General features: G+C 37.8%; 1 protein-coding gene across 1 annotated transcript; it reads left to right on the forward strand.

Moving 5' to 3' along the window:
* Positions 1 to 744: 744 nt before the first annotated feature.
* Positions 745 to 9,454, forward strand: LOC133367653 (vomeronasal type-2 receptor 26-like). Its single transcript, XM_061591749.1, has 3 exons — positions 745 to 862; positions 1,465 to 2,341; positions 9,424 to 9,454. Exons 1-3 carry the CDS (start codon positions 844 to 846, stop codon positions 9,452 to 9,454), a joined length of 927 nt encoding a protein of 308 aa, XP_061447733.1. The 5' UTR covers positions 745 to 843.
* The last annotated feature ends 11,490 nt before the right edge of the window (positions 9,455 to 20,944 follow it).

Genomic DNA, 20,944 nt, shown 5'->3' on the forward strand with positions numbered 1-20,944 from the left:
TTGTGCGCTTTGACAACAATGGAGAATTAGTTGAAGGTTTTGATGTCACAAACTGGATGATGTTTCCCAATGGCTCCATGGTTAGAGTCAAAGTTGGAAGATTGGAAACTCAGGCTCCTCCAGGAAAAGAGTTAATAATTCATGATCATCAAATTGTGTGGCATCAAAGCTTTAATCAGGTGAGACATAGCTTAGCGACAAATGATTGAGAAAATGTCCTTTAGGCCAGTTCATCTTTTTGTTTGCTCTTCAGGTGCTGAATTATGCTTGGTAGCATTCTTTTTCTTCTTTTTTAAACCCTAACATTCCTTCCCACCTTTCTAAAGCTATAAAAAATTCCTGCCATCATCAGACCCGACGGCTCTGGCGATGGTGGGCCTTTGCAGACATGCCAGGGAAGGGTAGAAGGGTGGGATAGAAATGTTTTAAATAAATAAATATGAAAGGATGTTGTGATTATAAGAGACAGCCCTAAACAGTCCCATGTTGGCAGAGGACCTGTTTACTGCTGCCTTGATCATCTGCCACTCTCTGGGCAGATTCTGTAATCTAAATCTACCTCACCGTTGAGACTGGCTTGAACAAGTTCTGAAATTTCCTTCCAAACTGAACTTGAGAGAAATTTGCTGACATCTCTAATGACTTTGTTCAATGTCAGCAGCCCAGTATTTGCAGATTGATCGTTATCCAAAAACATTCTCTTATTGGTAATCTGTTTTTAATAATACCATGCAGGTGCTGCCCATTTCTGTGTGTAATGACAACTGCTATCCTGGCTACAGCAGAAAAAAGAAGGAGGGAGAGAAATTTTGCTGTTATGATTGTGTTCCATGTCCAGAAGGGATGATCTCTGGCAAGAAGGGTAGGCGGCATAATGTACAGTGATGTTAAACAATTTCCATAACATATTTATTCAGAGGACAGACAGACAGACAGACAGACAGACAGACAGATAGACAGACAGACAGACAGACAGACAGACAGACAGACAGACAGATAGATAGATAGATAGATAGATAGATAGATAGATAGATAGATAGATAGATAGATAGATAGATAGATAGATAGATAGATAGATAGATAGATAGATAGATAGATAGATAAAATGGTTCACATTTCAAGCACATTCAGTATTGGTTTTTGTTTTATTAATGTAATCAGGTTTGTAATATCTGTTAGTAAAAATGTAAACTGTCATAACAAAAATCAATAAATAAAATCTAAAAAAAATAATATACTGTATTTTTGAATAACAGATAGATGCATCGACTAATTAGATACAGTTTGCCTGCCTGGTTAAAAAAACTGTAAAAACACAAAAGGATACATTCTCACTAGCTTTCATAACTAATTCCTTTAGACACATCTTGGCCAACATCTGGAAATACATAGTACTGCTGTTGCTCTCTCTTTTGGTAAAAAAAACCCTTCTTGCTATATTTAATTACCTCTTCAATTTTTCAGACATGGATTCCTGTGTCAAATGTCCAGAAGACCAATATCCAAACAAGGACAAAAATCAGTGCATTCCAAGAGTTTCAAGTTACCTCTCTTACAAAGAAGATTTAGGGATAATATTAACCATCATGGCTGTTTTTTTCTCTTTTGTCACAGCTTCAGTACTTGCAATTTTTATGAAACACAAGGACAGTCCCATAGTCAAAGCCAACAACCAAATCCTCACCTACATCCTCCTCATCTCCCTTCTCCTTTGCTTCCTCTGCTCTTTCCTCTTCATTGGACAACCAGGAAAGGTGACCTGCCTTCTCCAACAAATGGCTTTTGGCATCATCTTCTCTGTAGCCCTTTCCTCTGTGCTGGCAAAGACGATGACTGTTGTTCTGGCTTTCGTGGCAACTAAGCCAGGGGCCAAGATGAGGAAATGGGTGGGGAAAAGGCTGGCATATTGTATCATTCTTTCCTGCTCCTTCATTCAGGCTGGTGTTTGTACTCTTTGGTTATGTACTTCTCCCCCCTTCCCACATGCAGACATGCACTCATTAGATGGGGAAATCATACTGGAATGTGATGAGGGTTCAGCAGCAATGTTTTACTGTGTCTTCGGATATATGGGTTTATTGGCCATAATCAGTTTCATTGTGGCTTTTCTAGCCAGGAAGTTACCTGACAGTTTTAATGAAGCCAAGTTCATCACTTTCAGCATGTTGGTGTTTTGTAGTGTTTGGCTGTCCTTTATTCCAGCCTACTTGAGCACCAAAGGAAAATACATGGTGGCTGTGGAAATCTTCTCCATCTTGTTCTCTAGTGCTGGGTTACTGGGTTGCATCTTTTCCCCTAAATGCTACATCATTGTCCTGAGGCCTGATTTGAACAGTAGGGAGCAACTAATAAGAAAAATTAAATGAAAGAATATAAGTTGATCTCTTCAATGTGCTGCTATATTAATGCCTTTGGAAATGATGATGGTATGGGATCTGATGAGAATTTGAGCATGGTGCTTGCTTACGCAAATGTCTCCCACCACAAGTGAGCTGCCTAAATTGATTTTGCTTACCCATACTTGCGTTATGTGCTACCCCATCCTGAAGATGAAAGATACCTCACCTTCTGGGTCCAGGATAAAGTTGCATCTATCAGGTCCTTCCAAAATGAGAATAGTCCACTGCAAAAGTCCTGTGTCCTTAGTAGCTGTTAGTAAATGTGAAGACACTGCTAGGATACCAGTGCTAGTGCCTTTCCCACCAGGAATTATGGGGTCCTTATGATGCCTGAAAGAAAAGACGCTGCCAGCTTTTCTATATTGTATGCATCTTTCACCAGTAGCAATCCAAATGCTTCACCTGCACTGTGACTTCCCTACTGCCTTGCCCCTTTACCCCTTTCAGTAACCGGAGTGTCACTAGGCATTGGGTTCCCCCATCACCTCTACTGTCCATCATGTTTTGTAGTGTTTGGTTATGCTCTGTTCCAACCTCACCAAAGCATCAAAAGAAAATGCATAGTAGGATTAGAACTTTCGAAGAAAATGAAGTCCATGTTTTACTTGAAGATCGAGATCCATTCATCACGGATATGGTTGCGAAATTCTGTGTTGCGGCCATGGCTCGCAGAAAGAGCTTGGTCCAATCATCTTAAATTTTATTTCAATTATTTTATCACCTGGTATCAGGCTTGGGTAAAATGTATTTTATATGTCTGTATTTATATTTGTGTCAAAACTGCTGGTCTTGGACCGAATTAAATAAATTCAATTCAATTCTTGTAGTTGTGGATTACTTTTTCCCTAAATGCTGCATCATTGTGGTGGTGGGAGAAAAAATGTGCTAAGAATCAGTGCTAAGAAGGGAGTAACTACTAAAAAAACCAAATGAAATAATATGTGCATTTCTTCATAGGTCTTTGTATTTTGAAAAACCTATGCTAGCAAGTTCATGATAATTTGAGCAGCTTTAATATAATTTGCATCCTCTTCATTTGATAAGGAGAGCCAGTGTGGCATAATGGGTAGAGTGTTCGAATTCCCACACAGCCACAAAGCGCACTGAGTGACCTTGGGCCAATCACTACCTCTCAGCCTCAGAGAAAGGCAATGGTAAACCCCTTCTGAATACAGCTCACCATGAAAACCCTATTCATAGGGTTGCCATAAGTCAGAATGGACTTGAAGGCAGCATTTCCATTTCAGGCATCAGATAAATTAGATGGTCAGAAGAATAATCTACTAATGAGAAATGAGGCCCACTGGATTTTGAGTTCAGGCTTGTGACAAAAGGATGCAGTAAGAACCTAGAGGTTTTACCACTTGTAAAAGGAACCACATGAGAGTTCTGCAGCCTTGTTATTGCTAGAATAGATTGACTTACAAAGCTCAGTTGACATTACAACTGATGAAAGGAATGAGAAATGTTATTGCGGGGTGTGTGTGAATAAAGAATATTTATTTATACAGTATTTCAACTTATATCCCATCTTTCTCCATATAGTGTCCAAAGTGTCCAACAGTGATAATAAAAATGCCAACAACAACAAAAACCACACACATGATGACTTTGAGTTTAAAACCCTAAAAGTAAAAAAGGAAGAACAGCCGCACCAGCCTGTGTCCAGCATAGAATTTGTTGAGGCTCCCTGGCCGGGGGCAGGGATCAGCTGGAACTGCTTCTGAGTCCTGCTCATAAGGGCTTACTTTCAGTTCAGCTCAGCTATAAAGAGGGAGAGGTTAGGGGGAAAGATTGACAAGCTGTGCAGACTCTTTGAGGTAGGGAAATAATTCCATGTGATTGCTTTCTGAGTGTGCTGTTCTGTACAGCCTCTTCAAACTTTCACTCTTCTTATTTTTCATTGAGCAAAATTGAGCCCCGATTGCATCTTGGATCCTCTAGTTATGGTAGAGAGCCACTGCATCTGGATCAAAAATCCCTCTTAGCTGCTTCTCTCCCACACACCTTGGCCCCCTCGGAATAAGCAGCAAATTCCCCCCACCTATTTCCCCACTGCAATATGTATTCCATCATCTCTTAACTCTTAGTGATCCTTTTTTTGCCTAATTGTACCTTAGAACTGAGTGTGGTGTAGTGGTTAAGGTGTTGAACTATGACATGGGAGGCTAGGATTCAAATCCCCAAACAGCCATGAAGCTCACTGGGTGACCTTGGGCCAGTCACTGCCTCTCAGTCTCAGAGGAAGGCAATGGTAAACCCACTCTGAATACCGCTTACCATTAAAACCCTATTCATAGGCAGAGCTTGGAAGATTACTTTTAAAAAGTAATAAATTACAGTTACAGTTACATGGCCCAAAAAAGTAGTAATTACCGTTACAATTGCAATTGCTCTGAAAGTAACTGATTACTTTGCTTTTTCTCAAAAGTAATCACTACAGTTACACTTCAGTTACTTTAAAAAAATGCCTAAAAGGTGCTGGCCTTGGCTGCTGCACATCTAAGTAGCCTAAAACAACATTAAAAATAAACACACACATACAGAGGTAGTAGAATAATTCTTTTTATCCATGGTAGCAATGGTGGTCTCTCCGCTGGTAAGGGAGGTGGGGAGGGAGGCAGAGGCCACTTCTCAGATCTTTGCACATCAAACCAAGTGCAATCCCCCCCCCACTCAGCCAGCAAGCATAACCTCTCTCACTTAACCACCTTCCGGACCCTGCCCTGCCACCAACTAAGGGACACTCACCCAAGAAAACATTTTCCCCTGACATGCAAAAAAGTTAAGATACTGCAAATGCAGCACAGTAGCCAGAAAGGGTGGTAGAGGCCACTTTGTGTGCCAAGTGCAAACACAGTATTCACTCACTCACTCACTCACTCACTCACTCACTCACTCACTCACTCACTCACTCACTCACACACACACACACACACACACACACACACACATGTCATCTTTCAACTGCACAGTTTTTTACTTCCATTCTGCTGCTGCCTCCTTCTCCTCCTTTATCTATGTTCTGTAGCGGTCTGGCTCTCCGCTTCCTCCCTCATGCCTCCTAGCACAGCATGAGGGAAGAGTGCCGCTGCACAGAAGTCCAGTGTGAGGCACATGTCTTTCTTGCACCAGTCAGAGGAGCAGAAGTCTACCCCTGCTTCTCCCTCCCAAGTAATATCCTAAAGTAACACCAGAAATGTTTCTGTTGCTGCTAAAAAGTAAGGAAATTACTAGTCATTCTATTACTAGCGAAATGTAATGAAGTTACCCACTCGTTACTTTAAAAAGTAATAAATTACAAGTAACTTGTTATTTCTCACAAGTTACTTCCAAGCTCTGTTCATAGGGTCACCATAAGTCAGAATTGACTCGAAGGCAATCCATTTCCATTTTTTATTTTCATTTGATAAACAGTTGCAGGAGAAGGAAGAGATGCCAAGCAAATGTATTTCATCTTTAAAGGAGCTGATGCTGTAATTTGCCACTTTGATTTTCCCTCCAAGGTGAGGTCTTTCCTTTTGGACTTGGAAACTGCATAAAGATTTGGACTTCTTTGGTTTCCAAATGGAGCTCAGTTCCTGTTCTGATTTAGCAGTGTAATGTTTGTGGGAAGATGAGTGAGCAGTGAGAAGACTCAAGAGACTCTCAGCCATTTAAGCTATAATTCCTAGAACTCCTTGCGGTCAAAGAAAATAACTGCCTTTCCTTGGAACTATTTTAAATGTCTTATAGTGGTTTCCTTTCATGATGAACTATGTACTTTTACATGGCCTGACAATTCAAGGATGGTGGCTATATTTGAGCTCCACTTCACAACCCCTGAGCCTCAGAAACTTCTTTCTGTGCCTCAGGTGAGCTATGGTCAGGTGAAAATATTGCCAAGTTCTAAAATGGTGGAATGGGTAAGGAAAAGAGTGGAAAATTCCACTCCTTGTTTATAACAGGAATTTGCAAAGTTTGGCTCAATAGGTCACCTCCATTCAAAAACATGGATATGCATTTCCTAAATGGGAACATCAAATACTGTGTATGGATAAAAGTTGCTATTAAAGTGGACCACTTCCTGACACCATGTGCTTCACCTTGATGCCTGAGATCTTCTGACGGGGCACTTTTGGTGGTCCACCATTCCCCTGAGATTTGGTCTTCTAGTAGTAGCTTTACAGCCAAAGGAGTTTCAAAAGGAAATTCATATAAACTCCTGTAAACATTGAGGGAACACAGCAATATAGATTGGACGCATCTTCCTATTTCTATCAGATATCAGTTTCATATTCACACAGTCATAGTTCTATTGCAAGCCATTTGTGTGTGTGTGTTTAAGGGAAGAACATACTGAAAATTGCATGCTTTTATCAAAAGACTAACGAAACACGGTATTTACAAGGTAGCAGGTAAATGGGGAAATCCATCTTCTTTTTCTGTAGAATCCCCCAGGATGGGACCGCATGTTATGACACACAGTTGCTTCCTGCATGACCAAACTGAACTTACTATAAAATGCTTCTGAAAAGGAAAAGGGCAGTTCTCTGACTACCACATAACTAAGTACACTAGGCAGATTGGTTCATACATTTTGGACTACTCTGTGTATCGACATTCCAATGCACGCACAGGTCTGGAATAGTCAAATCTGTCAAGTTTGCTCAAAAAGAAAAAGAAAAGAAAATCCTTCCCCATCCTTATGTATGGAGGATGTCATGGGGCCAAGCAACCTATTCCTGCCAATCACTGTAGCCATGCAGTCTACCCACCTGCCACTGCAATGATCTCCCCATTGTCTGCACAGTCAGTGGACATTGGAAGGAGTTCTATGCATATATAGTATTACACAGCCAAAGGTCCTCTACACAAGGGATTCTCTTTGCATGGGGTATCTCTAAATATATACACTTATGGACACATATATCAACTTCTAATGTCTGTTGAACATATGGAAACTAGGGCAGCAGATGTTGCAGGAGTGTGTTATTGAAGGTTGGTGGGGCTAGACTGATTGATGGTTGCCATGGTCAGGATTGGCCTATGCATCCACTTGCGCATGCTTTCACTGTATGGAAGGGTTTATTATACACACACACACACACACACACACACAAACCCTGAGACCAACAGTTACATTGTACAGTTACTGGATTGTCCAGCCAGAAATGGGTTTAAGAAACTAATGGGGGGTGATTGTTGGGGCTTCCAAAGCACCTTGCCTTTGCCCACACCATTTGAAACAGGTCGTATAATGCCATTGTGATGTCATATGATGGGCAGGTGGGCAGCCTCACCCACATTTCAGACTTGGCCCACATGGGATGCAAGAAATATGGAATGGCCCACCAGCTGGATCCAGTTCCCCACCCCCGCACTAAATGCAGAGCAAGTACAGTTTTATAAGGAGTTATTAGATTGATGGACAGAAGGGGACATTACACCTTCAGGAGACTTCATGGTGTATTTATCAAGATAGAGACAACCATAATGCCAAGGAACAACCAAAGTACCAAGCATTTTTAGCAAGTGCTTACATCAGTGGTCCCCATTTTTTTCCCATGGACCACTTGAAAATTGCTGTGAGTCTTAGTGGACCACTTCATTATTTTTCTGCCTATTGTGGCAATTGTAATGTTCTGTACTAGATGCTGTACACCATGGACCACCTGAATGAAGCTCATGAACTACTGGTGGTTCATGGACCACAGTTTGGGTACCCCTGGGTTAGATTGTTATTCATGTTTAGATGTCTGAAGACATTATTACCCACAAGAAAGAAAATATTCTATTCCTACAGACATAAAATATATTCTGGAATAGACCACTTATTTATTTATTATAAAAAATTAACAGGCAAGTAATGAAATGTAATCTTAAAGGAAATAAAAATATGAATAGGAACACAAAAAAGTACTGAAACAGAAGATACAGTGTGCAAAGAATAGAAATGCAAAGAGAAATTGAGGCTGATGTGATGTTTATTCTGTAACATGACATTATGCTCGAGGTAGAAAATGATTGCCAAACCTTTTTAAAAACATGGATGAATAGTGAATATATATTGCAGAAAAAAGCATATGGTGGCAAAGTCTATAACAGAGTTAAATTGCCAAGGCATTTTTGAGTTTTGGGGGGCAGCTCCATACATCTAGAGAATCTTTGGTTAGAGATACACTAAATATGATACAATATTACTTTGCCTAAGCTCATAGAGATACTTCAGCAGTGATAACCCCCAAGGGCGGGTTCTATCACCATTTTCTGTGATGTTTAGATATCCTTGCTCCCTTGATTTTTCTTGACTCAATTTTTCTTGACTTATTGATACATATACACAGTCAAAATTTAGACTGTAAGCTCTTTGAGCTGGAGATCTTCCTTCCTGTCTTATGCAGTCATGCACTGCATATCTAAATACTTTTAGGGGAGAAATGTTTTAATAAGAACAAAATAATAACAGTTAGGAATTGAAAGGAGATGGACTCATCATCATGATAACGCTGAGCCTCAAATTTCCCAGCCTTTAAGCAAGGACTTTCAAGTTCTGCTAAATGTGGGTGTTCAAATGTCTAGCCCAGAACAAAACCAGCCTACAACTTCCTGGCTATGTGCCACTGACTACTTGTTAGCCCCCAAAGAAGAAAATAACAATTCTAGAGTTCAGGCCAAAAAAGCAATCTCCTAGTACTTTTGTTATACATGATGCAATTTCAAGGAACATCAACACACTGGGGAGACTATAATCACACCTATAATTGTCAAAATTACTGGCTTCCATTGCTCTTACGCAATGAATATACAGATGTCATTAGCAAGATCAACAAAATTCTGAAAAAAAGGTATAAAACTCTTGTGTTGTTGAGCACTAGGTTTAGGCATAGACAGGGCTGTGCCATTCGCTTGTATGATTATTTCCCTATATATGTTAGGATTTGGTTTCAGCTGGCCGATTTTAACATGATTTTTAACCCTCAAAAAGCATGAGTATCCCTGTCCTCATTCTTTCTCTTTGCCCACTGAATCTTCCATTTCCCAGACATTTACTGGGTAAAACTGGACTTCATTGACTAGATACAAATTAACACACACATACCCACCCATGCACACCAACAGGTAAAAGTGAGGAGATAGAAGAATACGCTGTTCAGGAACACTGATGAACATAGAGCCATTACTGAATATAAGATTAGGAGATGGAGCAAAGATTCCCTGAGATGCTAAGCTGTAGATTAGTGTAGCATCACAAACTATCACAATTCAAGGGAGCCTGTAGGCAAACAGGTAACCATATATAGTGTTGTAGATGGAAGCATGGGAATCAACATTTGGAGAGGAAGCTTTTTCAACAGGATCATGCTTGTGGTGGTGTTGCTGCTTGTACTGCTGTGTCATACTGTGTGCAAGACACATTCCATTAACTGCAGCACACATGATGATCCCCTCCCTATTCCTCATGAATTTTACCAACCAGGTGACCTTATCATTGGTGAGATTGTTTCTCAAGTTTTCTTAAACTACGATAGCCTCTCTTTCATGGAACAGCCTGCACAGATGTTGATCAATGATCCTATGTAAGGCATTAATTTTGTTATTTCTCTCATATTCTGTAAAATGTTCAGATCATTAAAATTGACAACATCATAATGCAGCCCTTTGCATCAATAAGAATTTATGTACTACCTGGTGTGGAAGTGGGATTTAATCAACCTTCCAGCTTGTTAGTTATTTTTTGCCCTACTGTCTACATTTTATTGTTGGTCGCAAACCACTAGTAAGTTTTCCTCCCCAAGGGCCTTTGAATGAATGAATCCTGTGCATTTCTGTTGGGCTTCTGCTGAATAATTTACATGGTGGGTTATGCTAGTGTTTTATTCGTTTATTGATGTCATATATTTATATATGGATTAATATCAGAATAATCTCTTGAGGGGTACAAAGAGAACAAGTACAGTGAGTTTTGCCACTTATGTTTTTCCTCAGTTTTTTCTCATACTTCGCCTCCATCAATGCCCTCCCTCATGCACTTCCAGACTTCAAGTCATTTTAACCATTCATTACTATTATTATATTTGAGAAATACCAATATGCCCAATTCTTCCTATTAGTTTCACCCCTGGAATTTGACTGACCTACTTCCTGTTTATTGCTGAACCTTAAAGCACACTGGAGAGGGAACTTGCCCCCAATAGGTGTTAAACTTAAAAGTGCAGAAATACAACATCAGAGGGATATATGGCTTTTAGACAGTAGTTTGTGAATTGCCCTTCACCACCATGCACTGCACTAACATATCTGGGCTATTGCTTTTAAATGTATATGAGTTTCTAGAAACTTGTAAGACTCCCTTTTGTACTTTCCACCTGCAAAATCATCTCTCATGTCCTCTTCTTATTCAAACTTCCCTTCAGCTGCATTAATGTACCTCACATGTCAAATAATATAAATTGTCCGTATCCATTCTTGGAACTGACTTCATGTCAGTTCTACATTTCTTCTTCCATTGAAGATGTGGGACATGGTTAATTGATTCTCGATGTACTGAATTAAACAATAACAATGTCACCTGAAGCTATTTTTAAAAGTATCAAAGGTATATTAGAGTGACTAAAAAACAGAGATATGAAAGTTTCATAGTGAAATGTTTCAGCTTCTGCTTCCTTCAGCTGCTCTGATGTGAATCAAAGGGTGCAATAGCCAAGGTGGTACACTAAGGGTAAAATACCCAGAAGTGTTGCATTTGCTGTAACTGAGGGCTGACAAGATGAGGCAATGTGGAGTTAAGGTGCCAAGTCTATATATCCAGAAGTATTCTCTTGTTACCTCTATTGTTGGATCAGGAGGCACTGCTATTGGAAGAACTGAAAAATCCTAGAAACTGCAAAACCCTTTCATTCTGAGTGTATAAAATAGAACAACCTCTAGCAAAATAGGTGTAGATTTGTTTTGTGCTGGGAGCTATTACAATTTGCTTTTTTTAAAAGAGTTTATTTACATATAGTTAACAAAATAAACATAATTTTCCATAACATAAGTACTAAGAAGATAAAATCAATAAAAGGAGGAAAAATTGTGCACATTGTGTGTGATATACAAAGGTTTATTATACATATATTACTTCCCTTTTCATATAGTTTTCCTGTTCCTTTATAGTAATGTATATAAACAATATGGGTAAATATTGTCTTGAATCTTGTTCCAAAACATGATAAAGACCAACATTCTACAAATCTTTACTTGTCCATTTTTTTCATCTTGTAAGCTATGTCAGTTTTAGCATTAATATTGTCTCCCAGCCCTTATTAAACCAGCTCAAAAGTTATGGAACTTCTTTCTTTTTCCATACCTTAGCAAGAGTTACTTTTGTTACTGTCAAGAGATTTGAGATAATTTCTAAATCAGATACCAGAATTATACCATCAAGTAAATTTAACAATAATACTTTAGGGTCATTTGGTAGAGAATATCAAGTTATATCTATGCTACACACATTGGTCCAAAATACATGCAGACAAACTAGTTGATTATTAGCACATCTCCAGCATAGACTCTTTGCTGCAGCATATACCTGTATTTTTTAAGCCTGTACAGTGTCATTGGTACTGTTCTTTATACAAATGTTCTTTTAAATCAGTTGATATTAATCAAGAAGGTATTTTTGACTGAATCCATGACCATTCCATCAGATTTATTTCTTGCTGAATATCTTTTTCCCATTTCTTCATAAATGCTTCTTTCTTATTATTAAGATTCATAATTATGGGGGGAAATCCAACTACACCTTTGTTTTTCCCTGAGTTTAACAGATTTTCAAATTCATGCTCTTCCTTTAGTGGGCTGTATTTCCTGAATAAATATGTTAACACCTCTCTTACCTGGAAATATTGATATTAATGGGGTCTGTGAGGGACCATTGAATGAACAATTTCTATGTATGACTTGATTCAGTGTTCCATGACTATATCTTTTATGCAGTTTAAATTTGTTTGACACCACTTTTTATGTCTCCTAACATTCTGTTAACATAAGTTATAAATTCATTAGAAAATAATGATGTATACGGTGATAATCTTGGGCATATTCTGTCTTTCAATTTATACCAAGTTAACAGTACAACATAAACAGATGAAACCTCCATAAAAACTTGAGTCCAATTATTTTCTTTAAAGCGTAGAATTTCTGTTGATTTTCTTTTTAATATATAATTTCCTGTTTGGGTAACAGAATCTATTTCATACCAATGTTTTCCACATGTGGATAGTTTTCCACGTGTGGAAATCCCATTCCTTCTTATTCAATTTTTTCATCTAATACCTTTGCTGCTACTCGAGGGGGTTTATTTTCCCAGATAATATCCAAGATAAATCTATGTGAAGTCTAAAAGATATATAGTGGGACCTGTAATGGGATATTCATAAATAACAATATTAATCTTAGTAATATATTCATTATTTATTACAAATATTTGTCCCATCCAAGACACTGGCAGTGTTCTCCAGTAGTGGGATTCTAACTTCAGTTCTTGATATATCTTATCATAATTGACTTTAACCATTTGTGTCAAATCCTGAGTGATCCAAATTCCTACATATTTTATAGGTTTATCCAACCAAGGAATGTTCATTATCTTTCTTAACTCTTTTAATTTCCTCATGTATATCAAGTCCTATCCATTCAAATTAACTTTATATCCTGATATATTACTGAATTTCTTTAAAGTCTTTTTCAGATTTTTACAAGAGAGAGCCAGTTGAGTTAAGGTAAATACAATATCATCTTCATAAAGTAATATTTTACATTGTCCTAATCCATACAGTATACCAAAAATATCAGGATGTTCTTTAACTGCTATTGCTAATGGTTCGAGAGCTAAGATGCATAAGGGAGGTGATAAAGGACATCCCTGCTAGTACCTCTAAAAAGAGAAAATTGTTCTGATAAACATCTGTTCACATGTATCTATGCTGTAGGCTATTGGTATAATAAATGAGTCCACTTCTGAAATTGTAAGTCAAAATTAAAACATTTCATCACCTCCACTAAATAAACCCATTCCATTCTGTCATATGACTTTTCAGCACCTTGAAGTAACAGGATTATTTTTCTGTTGTCATCCTCAACCCTTTTCATCATATTAACTACAGTAGGGCCCCGCTTTACAGCATTCCGCTTTAAGGCGTTCCGCTGATGCAGCGGCTTTTATTTTTTAAAGGTTTTTTTCCCTTTTGCACGTTTTGCGCCATTTTTGCGTCATTTTCACGTGACACGGCCCATTAAAGTCAATGGGGTTCCACTTTAAGGCATTTTCCGCTTTACAGCGGGGGTCCGGAACAGAACCCGCCGTATAAGCGGGGCCCTACTGTAGTTTTTTATATATTATTTGTTGCCTTTCTGTTTTTTAAAAACTTGTGTCTTTGATTCCTATATATTTCACAAGGACACAGTTCAATCTTTCCACCAAAACTTTGAAGACCAAATGTTTGTGTCTTGATTTAATAATGACATTGGTCAGTAAGATTCTTTGTTTGTAAGATCCTTATTTGGTTTGGGTATTGCTACTATCTTTGATCTGTTCCAAGAACCTGGAAGAATATTTAATTTTACCATTTCATTAATAATACTTAACAGAGGTACATCTAATTCTTCTATAAATACTTTATAATGTTGTTGTTGTTGTGTGCCTTCAAGTTGATTACAACTTATGGAGACCCTATGAATCAGTGACCTCCAAGAGCATCTGTCATGAACCACCCTGTTCAGATCTTGTAAGTTCAGGTCTGTGACTTCCTTTATGGAATCAATCCATCTCTTGTTTGGCCTTCCTCTTTTTCTACTCCCTTCTGTTTTTCCCAGCATTATTGTCTTTTCTAGGGAATCATGTCTTCTCATGATGTGTCCAAAGTATGATAACCTCAATTTCATTATTTTAGCTTCTAGTGACAGTTCTGGTTTAATTTGTTCTAACACCCAATTATTGGTCTTTTTCAGTCCATGGTATCCGCAAAGCTCTCCTCCAACACCACATACTCTGCTAGTAATTTGTCTGGATCAGGGGCTCTACCATTTTTTAACCTCTTAATTGTTCTTATTTCAGTTAGTGTGAAAGATGTTTGTAACTTCTCCTGGTCTTCTATATATATATTTAGAATTCTTATATTCCTTAAAAAAAATTCTGAATATCTTGAATCTTAGGGTTTTCAGACTTATATAGCTTCCCATAAAACTTCCTGAAAATGCTGGAGATATCCTTTGAGTTTCCAGCTTCTTTATTATCATCCTTTACAACTGATATTGCTTTTTCCCTTTGTTCTTTAAGATATAATCTAGACAATAATTTTAAAGGTTTATTGCCTAGTTCAAATTTCTGTTGCCTTAGAAAAGTCAGTGATTCTTCTACCTTTTGTACATTTTATGCATCTAGTTTTGTTCTCTTACCTAATAATTTCTCATAAGTCTGTCTTGCTTTTGTCAGTTTGTGTTCATTTTCCAATCTCACAATTTCCTTTATTATGGGCATTTCCAGCTGATTTGTCTTCTTTTTGATTTCTGATTTTTAAAAAATGAATATTCCCCTTATAAATGCTTTAATATCCCAAATTATGGGTCCTATTATATCTGCTGTGAGATTGTGAACAAAGAATTCTCTAAATTCCTGTTTAACTATATTTACCAGCTCATTGTTCTTCAGAAATGCACTATTCAGTTTCCATTGTCTGGGCATCCTTCTTTATCTGTTTACCCATGCAAAGGATATTGGTGCATGATGAGCGTATGTGTGAGGTTCAATTTTCACTGAATCATTTTTTGTCAAAAAGGAAGGATCAAAAAGAGATCTATTCTAGAAAATGGATTGTGAACTGTGGGGGGAAAGTATAGTCTTTCACTTGTTGATTTAAACATCTCCATGGATCTGTCAATTGGTATTTATATTTAAGTTCAAAGAAACTCTTAGGCAAATTTCCCATATTTGTATTTCCTGAGGATCTAACTAATTTAGAATTGGTAATTCCATTAAAGTCTCCAGCTATCAGTATTTGATATTTTTTTAAAACTTTGAAATTTTTCTATGCATTCATTGAGTTTTTTGTAGAATTTTCTCTGAGATGTATGTGCTCCATAGACACATATTAGAGTTAATTCTTTCCCTCATATAGTATCATTAACCATACTAAACCTTCCTTCATCATCCTGCAATATGTCATGATTAATAAAAGAAGCATTTCTAGCTATTATTGCTACCCCTTTCTTTTTCAACACACTTTCCCTAACTTAAGATAATTCAGATATTTTTCCTCGCCTTTTTTATGTGTGTCTGCTGCAAAATAAATAAAATCAGCTTTTCTGCATGTGGTTGTCTTGAAATATTTCATTGTTTAAATGGAGAATTCAGACCTTTAATATTCAGAGAAAAAATATTGTGCTCATTTTGTGTTCCAGTGTTACTCAAAAACAAATATGAAAAGGGGGGGAAAGGAAGAAGAGGAACACAACAGTAGTGTATATAGGCTTAGTCTGTGCTGTTCTTAATGAGCTATATATGGAGTATTTAGAGTTCACCCAAATCTTTTTGATTATTCTTCTCCTTCTCACTTGTCCTTGAATCATTAGTTTGTCTACTAGTATTTCTTATATCATTTGACTCTTATTTCACCATTAATTATTTACCTGTTGTATTTGTATCTGATTTTCTTTGTTTCACTTCCTTGGTCAGAATTCCCTTATACGTGTGTGTGTGTGTGTGTGTGTGTGTGTGTGGAGAGAGAGAGAGAGAGAGAGAGAGTTTTGAAAGCAACAAACAGAACTTCACTCAAGCTTGCTCTGGATCCCTATAAGGTTTCCATTAATCACCTAAAATATATATGAAAGTAATTGTGATTAATAAAACAGAGGTTTTTATTATATTAACAAAACGTTTCAGCTTCCGCCTTCATCAGCTGCCAACATACAAATGCTGGTACCAAGGTTGCAGTTATAGAGCTTTGAGGATGGAATGCTCAGAGGGGCTTCACTTGCAGAAGCTAAGTAGTGGTGGTACTGTCCTCCAGGTTCAGGCCACGTGATGCCAATGTGTCCAGAGAGTATATCCAAAAGTTCTCCCTTTTAGTCAATGCTGCTGGATCTGTTGGCATCTCTATCACTGTCCAACAGGCTGTGACCCTCAATGTTGAAATGTTTTGCAACTGGTTGCTCCACTTTTTTTGTTAAGATTGCCAGTTTGTGGTTTCTGAAGCGTGTGCGTAGGTCAGTTGTGGTTTTTCCTACTTATTGGATATGACATCCTGGTCTTCTGCATTCGATAACATAAATTATAATGCAGGACCTGCAGTTGATGTTCTGTTTGACGTAATGTCCTGCCTGTCCTAGTGCTTGTAAAAGTAGCTGTCTCCCTGAGGTACACACAGGTGATACAGCATTTGGAGTGACAAGGATGAGACCCAGGATTGGTGATAGGTGGCTTAAGCACAGCTCTCACAAACAGTCTGCACAAATTAGGAGGCTGGTGAAATGCTACAACAGGAGACCTGTTGCTGGCAAACTCTGAACATCTTGCTAGAGCAATCAGCAGGTCTCCTGTTGTAGCATTTCGCCAGCCTCCTAATTTGTGCAGACTGTTCATGAGAGCTGTGCTTAAGCCACCTATCACCAATCCTGGGTCTCATCCTTGTCACTCCAAACGCTGTATCACCTGTGTGATTCTATGTATTTTAATTGTATTTCATGTATTTTAATTTATTTTAATGTTTTTGTGATTTTACTGTTTACAATTTTATTATGTACATGTTTGATTTTATTTTTGTAAGCCATCCTGAGTGCCCTATTATAGGGTAGAAGGGCGGGATAGAAATATTTTAAATAAATAAATAATATTTGCTATTCTAATATCATTGCTTGTTCAACTGTTTTAACCATTATCCATTCATGATATTTGTCATGACCAACAATTTAAATGGAATTCCCCACTTATATTTCTTTTCCCTGAATAGTAATGTAAGAAATCTTAAATCATGTCTTTCATTTAAAACTTTTGGGTGAACATCCACCAATATCTATCTGGTTTTCCTTTATAAAGAATGTCTCTCCTGATCAGTATCTGTAAATTATTGCCTCTTTAACTCTCAAACTGATAAATTTTACTAGACCTTGTATTGGATAAGCTACTCTTCTTGAAAAGGATGGACTAGATCTGTTTTTAATCCCTATTCAAAAAGCTGATTCAATGCCTACTAAGCATAACCTATTAAGCTGTATATATAGTTAGATAAGTGTTCTTCAAAAAAAAAAACCTACTAGATTTCCTCTTTCTGTGACTTCTGGAAGGCCTCCAAATTTTAAATTCTTTCCCCTTAATTCCTGTGATTTTTTTCCAGTCTTGAGTTATGTACCTCTAGTTCAACTTTTAATTTTCTGTTTTTTGCTTTCATTTCTCTCAATAATTTTTTTAATTGTTTGCAATCCCTTGTTATCAGTTCTTTCAATATTATTTGCTATTCCTTTCTCTAGTTCAGCCACTCCTTTTTTAATATTGTTGATTTTTTTCACAACTGTTGTCAGTTTTTCCTGGGTATTCAAATCTCTTTGTTCTAATCTTTTTCTCCAGGTTGCTTAGTTATTCCTATATCTTCTTTTCCTGCTCTGCAGTACGTGCTTCATTTTTTTGTCATTATCCAGTTGAGTTATTTTTTCCCTTACTGCTTCTATCTCCTTTAACAATGTTTGTTGTATTTTATCCAATGATGATACACACTGTTCCTCCATCTCCTCTCTTATCTCTTGCTTCTGTTTATTTTCTCTTGACCCCATTTCCCTCCAAGATTCTATTATTTTCACTTGACCTTCTTGTAACTCCATTCAATTAAAGATTTTTCTTGTTAGATTTATAAATAAACATAAAAAATGTAAATGTACTGTCTTCGAGTACATCCAGAGCTTGGAAAAGTTACTTTTTTGAACTACAACTCCCATCAGCCCCAGCTAGCATGGCCACTGGATTGGGCTGATGGGAGTTGTAGTTCAAAAAAGTAACTTTTCCAAGCTCTGACTTATGGCGACCCTATGAATAGGGTTTTCATGAGGCTGAGAGTGACTGGCCCAAGGTCACCCAGTGAGTTTCATGGCTGTGTGGGGATTCGAACCTTGGTCTCCCAGGTCGTACCTCAATATAAAACAGTTATCTGACAATTGCAAATAATAATGACAGTACTTAAGAGGACAAAAGAAAGAAAAATATATTAGTTATAATTCATTCTAGGGTTCTTTCACTTCTATGAAATGTATGCATGCTGGATTCACTAAGCTGACTTCTTTAGTTTTCCTCCTTTCTCCTTTATCTTCTTTTTTTCACTTTGTTTAATCAATCTCCCCTCACAGCCTGACTTCTTGAAGAAGCAGCTTGCCAAAGCAGCAAGCCCCTCTAACTGTGCCCCTCCAGCGACACCATGCTAGAGGTACTGCACCCCAGTGTTTGCCAGGTGTTTTGTAGGCAGACACTGTCCTCGATATGCTTAGGTGATGCTCTGGTGCTGCAATGGAAAGGCCTCCCCTCTCATTCCAAGCGGAAGGTGTCATTTGTGGCAGCAATGGAAAGCAGTATCTGTGGGAAGGGCAAGGGTTGGGGTCAGTGACCTCTTTTTCCTCTTGGTAGCTCTGCCCTTCTATCATCTAGAAGAAATCTGGAATCTAGAACAAATAGCTCAACATATTTTTCTTTTTAAGAGAATTGCATGAAATTTGCAGTGAAAGTAGCTCATTCTGCATGTATAAAATGGAAAAATAGGTGTAGAGATTTTTGTGCTGGGAACCATTGCTCTTTTTAAAACAACCATCTGTTATTATTTGGGATGGGCAGATACGTTAGCCATTCTGAGGGGATGAAAAGTGCCAAAAGGATAGCTGCAATGACAACTTTTTACAATTTTGTTTTGTTTGTTTTTTTAAAAAAGCATTCACTTACTTTCCCATAACATTTTGTGGTCAGCTTCTATGAGGATAGCAAATATCTTAGAGATGTCTCTAATAAACCTGACAAATTTCAGGGAAGATGCTTTTGTGGTAGGTGCCATTAAATTTAATTTTGGGAGTGTTTAAAAGTGGCTTGTGTATAATTTGTAAGCCTACATCTTAGGCACACTCTTAAGTAAGGGTGCCCCAGACAGTCACTGTTTTTTCATGAGGAATTCAAACATACACCGGAACTTTAGGTTTGTGCAGTGAAAGTGTAAAGGTTTCTATCACTCTAGCTCCTCCCTTTTCTCTCTCTCACACACAAAAACACCGCAGTCTTTTAAAAAAGAATTGGATTTTTTGCAGTTTGGAAAGGGACAGTCAAATGCACTGAAATGTGTGAAATGAATGATTAACTCATGGGAAGATACTGTATATGAACGCCCATTAAGCAAATCAGGATGCACACAGGACAGATTATCATTGTTGTATGATTGCCCCATGAGCAAATCAGAATGTATGCTCAATAAAGATAAGAGATAATATAACTCTGTGTAAGCATTGTGCAAGCAAATCATGATAAATGCTCAAAATGTCTGGAGGAATCAAGCAGTCATGATTAATTAAAAACTATTTTATTGCTGGGGGAGGGTTATTTTTTTAACTGCACCAAAGTCATAGAAAGAAAGTAAATACTTCATCCTTGGTGGAGTAGATGGGTGATGTATTGAGAAAATATATGTGCCCACTGTATAGTGCAAGGAGGGCCTTTAATGATATGATGCTTTTAAAAGGGATTGCCTTCCCTCCTTTTATTTCCTGTTTCCTGCTCTCTTTGTTGTGTGATGTGTCATATGCACACAGGGTTAGGATTAGGGCTTCACTCAGTGATAAAACTCCTGGTGAGCTTCTTCTACCTCATTCCCAAAAGCATGGTGATTGGAAGTGCAAAGGACAGCCCTGATAAAGTTATTCCATGGTTGGATGCTAGAGCTGTCAGCCACAACATTACAGTTCCACATCTCTCCTTCCCCCCTCTCCCAACCCTTGTGAGGAGAAATGTTCATTTTTTTCCAGATGCAGTGGCTGCATGTCTCTCCCTTTACCTACAAATCAATCACAAGGCTTTCAGAGAACCTAGACATGATTTAAAGGGAGCCTGATTCATCTTTTATATCTCCTGAATCTCTCTGAATGAGCATGATTTGGCAAGGGATACAGGGTTCATCCAGATCTGATGCATACCCCAAATATAGAAGACACATAGTTGTATCCACTGTTATACTCAGAGAAGACTTGTTGAAATTACATAAGCTTAATTAAGCCATGTCCATTAATTGCAAGGGCCTTTTATCTGAGTATGACTAGCATTGGATGCAAACCTAACACATTTATACAGCCATACTTCGGGCTGACTGCTGTTCTTGGTATGTACAGGAATTGACAAAAATAAGTTCCAGGAATAGTTTATTAAGCTCTGGAATGATCCCAGAGCATTTAGACCATTTAGCTCTTCATGGGAGGAATATCTATTTCAGATCATTTTTCTCCAGAGTATTATCTTTTATGGTTCTAAGGTTCACTTCCCTGTTGAAAACATTTGGATGGATGCTGATGAT

The sequence above is a fragment of the Rhineura floridana genome, chromosome 11 (assembly GCF_030035675.1).
Source record: "Rhineura floridana isolate rRhiFlo1 chromosome 11, rRhiFlo1.hap2, whole genome shotgun sequence".
In the NCBI taxonomy this organism is placed as follows: domain Eukaryota; kingdom Metazoa; phylum Chordata; class Lepidosauria; order Squamata; family Rhineuridae; genus Rhineura; species Rhineura floridana.

Excerpts from the sequence above, each read along its gene's own strand:
- LOC133367653 (XM_061591749.1), top strand. Across the intron at positions 2,342-9,423 it reads CCTGATTTGAACAGTAGGGA|ACATTTACTGGGTAAAACTG; the intron begins GCAACTAATAAG and ends TCCATTTCCCAG.